Source organism: Myxocyprinus asiaticus, chromosome 27, assembly GCF_019703515.2.
Source record: "Myxocyprinus asiaticus isolate MX2 ecotype Aquarium Trade chromosome 27, UBuf_Myxa_2, whole genome shotgun sequence".
NCBI classification, from domain to species: domain Eukaryota; kingdom Metazoa; phylum Chordata; class Actinopteri; order Cypriniformes; family Catostomidae; genus Myxocyprinus; species Myxocyprinus asiaticus.
Genome location: NC_059370.1, coordinates 12578472 through 12587724, shown reverse-complemented (window position 1 = coordinate 12587724; position 9253 = coordinate 12578472). Strand labels below are relative to the sequence as shown.

Below are 9253 nucleotides of genomic sequence, written 5' to 3'. Positions count from 1 at the left end.
TTATCTAGTACCAGATTAATTTTCTTTTAGAATTGTTCTGTATGTTGTCTTTAGATACCTCCCTTCATTTTTTTTCTTTTAACTGTACGCTACTAATCCGAAACTAGATAGCAGAGTGTGTGAAGAGAAAATGTTAATTTCGCCTTTACTCCTTTTCACAAATTTTGACACCTTCAAATCTGATCCCTGTGCATTGTTTTTTTGAACACCCCCAACACATAAACTGAACTTCACTCGAGTTCTCGAGCCACTCCCTAAAAACACACCTGATAACACTGACCACTGGGATCTGCCATCATCATCATCATCATCCTCACTCAAGCGAAACTCAGCCTAAACACCACACCAACTCTTCCACTTATTACTCTTTCTGTTAAGTTTGAGTGGATTATACATTTTTGGTCGCTGGAAGTAATTAGAAAACACAGAAAAACTTTACCACAGTATTTTTGAAGTCTCATTCCTCCATTTTGAGTCTGACGGGAATTTCGAGAGTTTGGTGAGTATGTTACGCTTTTGTTTGGCTAATTTAACGGCATTATTTTCATTAATGACGAATATATGCAGCTGTATTTTTCATCAAAACGTGTTAATGTAGTTATTGTCCCCCGTAAATATTGAATACAATTTTAATAGAAAAGCGGAATTTGTGTTTAAGTGTGTTAGCTCGTTCCTAACTTAACGGGATGTTTGGAATATTTCTATCTGCCGTTTCATATTTCATTAAGAAAACAAAACTGTTGTTTCGCTTTACACTTAATGTTTAAGTAATGTTTAATGTTTGTTTAGAACGCTATTAAAGCACAAACGAGCCTGTTAATAACTTTTTGTCGTATTAAACCGGAGCTATCCTGGAAACTTTAGTATGGAATGCTATTAGCCGTTAGCCGCACTTCTAATATCGGGATAAATGTGTTCGCGTTTAATTCATAGAGAGGTTTATTTCACCACAATAGACAGAAAGTTATTGTTCTAGGTGTTTGGAAAATGTTTCATTTATTTTGTAAAGCATCTGGGAGTATAAAGCGCATAAATGGAGTTCAGGGCTCCGCCTAAACCACAGACCAGGAATGAAGAGCAGTTCAGGCCCCTCTGTGAGTTCATGCCTCCATATAACACAGCACACAGACTTCACTACCAGCTAGATGATTGAAAACATCGTTCACATTCTATAGTATTACGTTATCCAATAAAAACAAGCAAACATTGAAGTCATTAACACTATGCATTGACTCAAACAGAAATATGGGTATTATGTATTGACCAAAAATGTAAACAAATCTGTCCTATGTTGTTTTGTTTTTTATCTTCACAGCTCTGCAACCAATTTGAGGTGCTATCTGGGATGCTTGGAGTTGTCTTGAAGTAGTTCCCATTTATGCAGAACACTTGTTAGCCCAGTTGTTTATTAATTAAATTCAGACATGAGCACAATGTACATATTTTCTGCAAAACTAACATTAAGCACAAGACCTGAGATCAAAAGGTTTTTAAGATTGAGAAATTCAGTCAAGTGAGTCTGAACTTTGTGTGTGACTGTTGGTACTGTATTCCAAGTCTACAATAATAATAAGATAAAAACAATAACTTTTATTATGAATATTTCCCCTCCAGCTAAGCCTGTTGATATATGAAAATAAGGTGTAAGTGTACTTTTTTTTTTTTTTTACATATAATTTATCAAGTGGTTGTGTTGGATTTTGGGTCCTCTGCTTTTTCATTGTTTTCCTTCAAGACCTACCTTTTGAATAGTAATATTTACCCATGTGTATATATATATATATATATATATATATATATATATATATACACACACACACACACTTTCTATATTTTTCCATTATACAATACTCGTCATGTATCATTCAGTAATTCTGGGCCAAAGTTGAATGCTTTTACATCTTTTTGGAACTTTATGAAGTTAAAAGGTTTTATTCCCAATGTGTTGGACATGGAACACTGGCCTCGCCCACTTTGTCTGCAATCCCTGACCTATATAGCAAACAATGTCCATTTAGTCCAGCAGTCTATTGCTGACAGGCTCCTGCAACAACAGCAGAACCCTGACGGTAGCCTGATTATCCCTGTCCTTCAGTGCTAGATGGCTGATCGATGAAGCTGAGGCCACTGTTTGAATGGAAAATAGCAAAGTGGGCCACAGCACTTCTCTAACAGCATTACTATCGGTTAGTTTTGGTTAAAAGTGTGAGATGTTTACGTCTTTGGCAACTATGAATTGCCTACAGGGAATGTAAATGTGTAAAACTGACCAAATTGTGGCCGTGGAATTGAATCCTAATGTGAAGTGTGACATTTATTGAGAAGACATGACAGCCCCAGGCCTCTTATTTGGCTCAGTCTCCCCACCCCTCTTATTTCATTAAATGCTTTTTTTTTCTCCTCAGAAACTCTGAGAAACATGACAAGCATTAACACCGCCAACATCAACTTCAAATGGGATCCCAAGAGCCTGGAGATCCGCACACTGGCTGTGGAAAGACTGCTGGAGCCCCTGGTCACCCAGGTCAGCAATTGATTTTAATTTGCGTGGCTGCTTCAGGCAATTTTTATTTTTCACCAGTGCCACACTTGAGGACAGTTAATAACCAAAAGTGACTATTCTTGTGTCATTTGTAGGTAACCACACTTGTGAACTCCAGCAACAAAGGACCATCCAACAAGAAAAAGGGGCGCTCCAAGAAAGCTCATGTTTTGGCAGCTTCTGTGGAGACAGCCACACAGAACTTTTTGGAGAAAGGTGAGAAGATAGCTAAAGAGAGCCAGTTCTTAAAGGACGAGCTGACTGCAGCGGTGGAGGATGTTCGCAAGCAAGGTAAATGAAGAGAAGGGTATTAACATTACGATAAGTGTTCAAAAGTAGCTAAGCTATTGAAACCATCACAAGAAACTATGGATGATCATAATTCACGTTATGCTTTTAATCTATGGTTTAATTGCCTGTTTTCATTATTTGTCTTTGCTTTATCTGCATATTTGGATGGATTTTTGAATTAAGAGGGCTTGGCTTGCGCTATCGGAGTTGCCGCTATCGTGCAGTAGAATGTGTACTTCCCACAAGACTGTTGTCCTGTGTATATACCCTTGCTCAATCTCATGTTGTTAGTTCTCATTACAGAACATCACTGGTATCTTTGCCATGGAGAGAGGATAAAGGTGGCAGGTTAATAGAAGGGTTTAACCCTGTCAAGTTGCACCACTCATTTCTCTGTGTCTTGTTTGCCATGCATTTTTTTCCCATTTTAAAGCCTGCTGCTATTGATGCGCAGTCACAGAGACACTTTAGTTAAAACACATTTTCTTGACTCTTATTTAAATGAGACACAATTGCCACCTCAAATCAGTGTGAGCTAAGAGGCCATCAGTTAATGGGGCTGGCATTGCTTTTCCAGCAGTTTGCACTTATTTGTGGGGAAAGGTACATTTGCATGGCATTCTTGAAAGATTGTCACCCATTGCTAACTAATCCAAGGTATATGTTCATGCTCCCTGTGCTAAAGAGGGATTGTAACATTCATTAGCGAACAGCTTGCCTTGACTCGCTGCGTTGATCCATCAAGATATTTTTATGTTCAGTTGCCAAGAGTATGAGAAAACAAGTGGAAAACAACCTGCATATATATATATATATATGTGTGTGGAGTCTGCCAGCTGTCAAGGGTGATGTCAGATGTGGAGAAGGCAACTCTTTCTTTTGTAAGACTTCAGACCATGTCTGTTCACATGTGACGGAAATAACTTATAACCATACGTTCTTGTCTGAAGTGAGAGGCTGACGTGAGCTTCCTGACTCGGAGTGCCCCCCTCCTCTGGAGTTATTTCACACTTCAGAGATGCAGAGTGCAGACTCTACCCACTTATCACTTGTTGGAATAACATCTTTGTCAGTTTCAGACTCGCCACTCAGTGTTTATTGGCTTAGTTTGGGCTGTAAAATTTGTCAGGCGCTGGCCAGCAGACTGCTGTGATGCCAGGGGTTTGTCACATTGGTTTTGGTATGCTGTCATTGGTGGTGGAATTCAGACGCTGTTGCTCGCTGGTGTCCGAGACTGTCAGCTATGCAGTTTCATTCATCCATGCATGGTTCAACTGATAATGCTGCCATTGAGTGGGGTTAAAGCTTTTCTAAATTGAAGAGAGATCCCTGTACCCAGCTGTGGCTTCACAGCTGTTCCGTGAGAAGAAAAAGAGCCTGTCTAATGTAATTGTTGCATAATGCACGTTTTAAAAACCACACAATCCTTTTAAAAATTTTCTGCTTACAGATTTGTCTGCTGTATTTGTATACGCAACTAGAGCACGTCTCTCGGGTCAAATGTTTCTTATTTACGGTAGCAATCGAAATCAGTTTCTTCGCACCTTTCAACGGGATGGACGAAGGATGCCGGGAATGATAATGCTATCTGCCTTCCCTCCGGGAGGATCTGATTGCTCATTCTGCCTTCCTCAGATGTCCACTTTAAACATTTCATCATGAGCTTCTGTGGTCCTCTTGTGAGCGGTACTTTAGTAGTGATAGAGTTTATTATGGGTGCACTGATCACTATCAGACCTGTGAAAATGGCCTTATTGATTGCACCCTCAGGAGGGAATGACCGTCCCAGATTTCTCTAAGGTTTTTAGTGTGGGGCTGAATCTGTTTTTAAGTGATGGGTAAAAATAGGTAGGGTCTTGGAACTACCTTTCGGTGGGAGCTATTCAGTAGCCAAAGGCATCTGTGGCAACCAACACTTGCACAATAACCGAAAAAATCCTGTTTTTAGATTGCCATCATTCTGTGGGCCTGACTTCCTGTTACCAGGGAACACAATGTGCATTATTACAAACATCAACAAAGAATGAGACCCCCAAGCACAATGCTTTCACTCACTGCCCCCTCAAATTGATTTTTCTATTCTTTGAGTCAATTTCAGTTCACACTTGTGAACTTGGCCATTACTTGCGCTCTTCGTTGTCGGCTTTTTTATGCAAGGCTTGAGTGGTATGCAGAGATCTGCAACATTGCGTTCAGTTAATTTGGCAGTGCAACTGACACAGCAACCCAAGACTCCATCAAATGTGACTTTTGAGGTTGTTTGACTCGGCTTGTTCAGTTTGATATTTTACAAATGACCATGTTTTGTCCCTGTTAAAACGTTCTACTGTGTTGCATTGAAGATGTTTAAAGAGCAGTGTTTCCCCTAGGATTTTTTTCAGCGGCGGTGCTGTTGTGCGCGTGTCCACAAGCCCGCAAACCGGACCCCTATTAATGCGCGTTGGTCAAAGAATAGATTAAAACAGTGGTGTCAAACTCAATTTCAGCCTGGGCCACATAAGGGTTTATTTGTGCCCTCAAAGGGAACCCTGAAATGTGTTGGTCTGTGTTATTTATTTTAAAGTCCAATAAAGTTTATCACTGCAAGTGTTGCTGGATTCCTCTGCTCCATAAGTTTATGGTAACCATAGGTAAAACCATGCATGGCAGCTCACTACCATGTTTAGTAACTGTGGTTTCTATATAAAGAACTATGGCAGTTTTGTAATGAAAATACATTTGGAAAGTTTTTCTGCCACAACTACGATAGGTATACAGTACAGTTAGGGCGTGTTCACACTTGTAGTTCGGTCCTCTTGGTCCAGACCAAAAAAGAAAATGATACATTTAGTCCTGGTTCGTTTAGCGTTCACACTGGCATTTTTAACACCGAACCTAATGATACAAAAGGCATCAGGAAAAGTTGTTTTGTTTTAAATTAGTTTCATCACCGAGACATAAGAGTTTTGCAACAGTCAATTCTGTACCGCATTCAGACGGGTTTCACAATCCCCGCTGCGCATCTTGCTGGTTTACTAGCACATTTAAAATAGTCTGTTGTTCGGTTGAGACCAGTCCGCAAATTACCGCACCTGTTCTGCCCTTGTGCTGCTTTATCATGATTAAGTGGTGTTGATAATTGATCCGTGTAGCGTTGCGATCCCCTGCCATCCTACGTTTCAGAAATGAGCTCGCAGGCCACTTGAAATGAAGCGAGTTTGACACGTGTTATGCGGTGACGTCACTGTGAGAAAGTGCGTGTATTTGTGTGTGTGGTGGTGTCTCTTTCACAGTGTAGAAAGCATACAGCTGACTGGGGCTGGCAAGCGTTATGTTGCATCAATAATATTAAATGAACCATGTGAAATCCCAACAGCGGCACTCATAATTCAGCAGTGGCGCAGTGCCGCTGATAGAGGGGAAAAAAAAAAAAGACTGGTGCATGAGCACACTGCAATGTGAAAGCAGTGATGACACCCTTTTGCAGCCACATCAGATAAGATGTCAATGTTATCCAGGGACTCAACCTTCACTGAAAGAACTCTCTTTGTGTGCTAGTATGTGTCAGCATGTGAGCTCTGGCTGTAAGTAGACGTGAAGGAAGTACAGTTAGAGGCCCTTTGCGTTCACTCTCGCTGCCCCTGACTTTCTCTCCATCTTGCATTTCAGAAAATGACATCCTAATGCAATTAACCCGTCACCCCCCTAACTACTGGCATTTATCCTTGAACATGAACACTCACTGCCCAGTTGATTAGCTCTGTATTTCACCTTGTGGTTGTTCATATGCTCTTGTGATGGACCACAGGGTGGCTGAATCAGACCTACCGAATGAATTGTTGGTTTGAGTTTCATAGCTCACTCTTTAGCTCTTTGTAACAGGAAGTATTGATGTTTTTCCCCTGTTGGTCTCATTTTTAATTTTGCCCTGTGTGCCCAGACTACCACCATAGAACTTTGAGACCTCCTGTGTTTGGGGGACAAAGAAAGTTATAATTCTGGAACTCCTGCACAACAGTAAATTGATGTGTAGCAGCTTCTATATGTACTGCTTTAATGCTCCTTTTGTCTGTTCGTGTCGTCATGTAAGCAACCTTGGATTGTATCATCATTGTCATTTAGCGGAATTTAATTGCATAACATACAATAATTAAGTCCAGTCTTTAGCATTTCAGAGGCCTGCTTTGAAAGTAATTGCATCTTCAGAAGTTTAGTTATCAGTGATGTTGACATATGCATTGGGAAATTATAATTTTCCCTTTAAGAGCCAGCCTTCCATCATAAATTCTAAGAAAGAACAAATTATAACTATTAATGGGTTTTTGCATATATGGTTGGGTGATGACATTTTAAGCGGTGTCCTGGAATATGACATGCTATTCTTCATCAAAGCTTTTATTTTTTTTTTAAAAGCAGCTTTTGTAATTATTTTCCATTAAATTTTATGATTGCATTATTTTAGAGACTATGGGATATTTGTTCTCTTTATTCTTAATTCACTTATCACACCGCAGGACTATTTTAATGAACTGCCAAAAAGTGTGCTAAAATTGTGAAAAATGTACAGAATGGTAACTAGTTAGCCAATATTTTAATGTTGTAGGCTACGCTTTCTTAGATTACCTTGGACAGATTCACACACTTGATTTCAAAATGGACTGCCGTGGACATCAGTGATAAGTGTATGATCAATTATATAAATGTAAAACAACAATATATTGACTTATAAATAGGGCTGGGCAAAACAATTGATTTTTCGATTAATTGTTTTTTATTTTATTTAGCCGATTCAGTATATGCTGAAAAGCAGTGGATCGATCTTTGTGTACTGGGTCTGATTAATGTGAATCCTGCAGCCCAGGGGACCACAACTCCCGACATCCCTCTTCCCAGTTGGCGTTTGCGAGTGGAGCGCATCTAACGTGTGCAGCGGGAGAAGCGGATGTAAACACGGAGATGGCGTGCAACAGCTAAATCGTCTGTGTAGCACGTTGACAGTACAATTTTTCCTCGGCTTTGTAGCCAGCAGTTATATGTGTGTGTGTGTGTGTGTGTGTGTGTGTGTGTGTGTGTGTGTGTTCCAAGAGTGCTCAAAAATGCTTAAAGTCTGTCAAAATACCCATCTGGTGACTTATCAAGGTATGAATGTGTAAACAGAGTTATTTCTAAAGTAAACAAACAGTGGGGAAAAAAGGCTGAATTGTATCAATATTTAAATTATAAATGTGTAATTCCAGCTCTGTCACTGTCTAGCATGTCATTTATAATAATAAAATGACAAGAAAACGAGAGAACCTTTCACTGCTCTTGGCTGGGTTATTTTAGTAGCTTTAAAATTACTTATTACTGGTGGTCTTCATTGTAAGACTAAGTAGAATCTTGAATCTGCTGTACATATATATACGTGTGTGTGTGTGTGTGTGTGTGTATGTATATATATATATATATATATTTATAATATATATTATAAGGGATGTGCGAGACTAGTCGACTAAATGGTTCTGATGCTGCTAGTCGACACTGGAATTACTAGTCGGTTAATATTTCCCCCCATTTAAACTGATAATAATTTTTACACATTTACGTTTGGCTTTATATTTTTAAAGAGGCTGCACTTAAATTACTGTCATATGTTAAATATTTTAAATAGAATTAATAATACAAATATTATTTAAAAAAAGAGGATATCTGGAGTAGATACAGAGTTTAATTTCACCTCAGGCTGCGCATGCTGCTTCCCTCTCTCTCGCGGCGCGTGCAGGAAAATGTCCTCTCGTTAGACAAGCAAACTCGGCAGAGTAGTTATGAAATTACTTCGGTGGTGTGGGAATCGGCTTTCCAAATGTTTGAAAGTCCCTAAGGATGTTTTCATATTTGAGTCTTTACATCTGTGCATTTTCCGCTGAGCGGGCTTTTTCAAGCGCCTGTCGACGTGTTAATTTTACTCATCAAAAAATTATGCTTTTGAGTTAGTAGCCTAGAAAATAACTGTTTTAGACTAGGTATGCAATTTTTTTTTTAAATCTGCTGATTATGAAGACTATTTTCAACGAGGTTCCAACTGCTTAATGTGTTAAACTATATTTTCTGTGTGCACGTCATGTTTAGAATGCATTAGGTTTATTGCAGGCTACATCGCAGGCCTATTTTTTTTTTTCTATCCTATAGCTACTTTTTTTTTTTAACATCGTAACTGTTATTGGTTAACGTTCTTTAATGAACAGCTGTCATATTAGATCAATGCTAATGCTCGACTGCACGTCATAAAATACACAACTTTTCAGGGCATTTTTTTCTCCCTCATAGATTTGGCTTAGTCTACCTGTTAATTATTTTCAACAATGTCCTGACTGTTTTAATATGTTAAGTAACATTTACTTGGTGATTTCCATTTAGAACAGGCTTTTAATGGTTGTTCCATTTGATCCTGCACTATTCATT

The 9253-nt window shown here is 39.1% G+C and overlaps 1 protein-coding gene across 3 annotated transcripts in view; it reads left to right on the top strand.

The window, feature by feature from the left end:
* Positions 1–274: 274 nt before the first annotated feature.
* LOC127418297 (catenin alpha-1-like) overlaps positions 275–9253 on the top strand; it is a 141140-nt gene continuing 132161 nt past the window's right edge. The window contains exons 1-3 of one of the 3 annotated variants that reach the window (XM_051658823.1): positions 275–499; positions 2406–2524; positions 2638–2833. In XM_051658823.1, coding sequence (XP_051514783.1) covers positions 2420–2524; positions 2638–2833 — 301 coding nt within the window. In that variant the 5' untranslated portion in view covers positions 275–499; positions 2406–2419. Of the gene's footprint in view, positions 500–1494; positions 1514–1833; positions 2187–2405; positions 2525–2637; positions 2834–9253 lie in introns of those variants that run through there. The other 2 variants (XM_051658825.1, XM_051658824.1) reach the window with 2 other exon arrangements.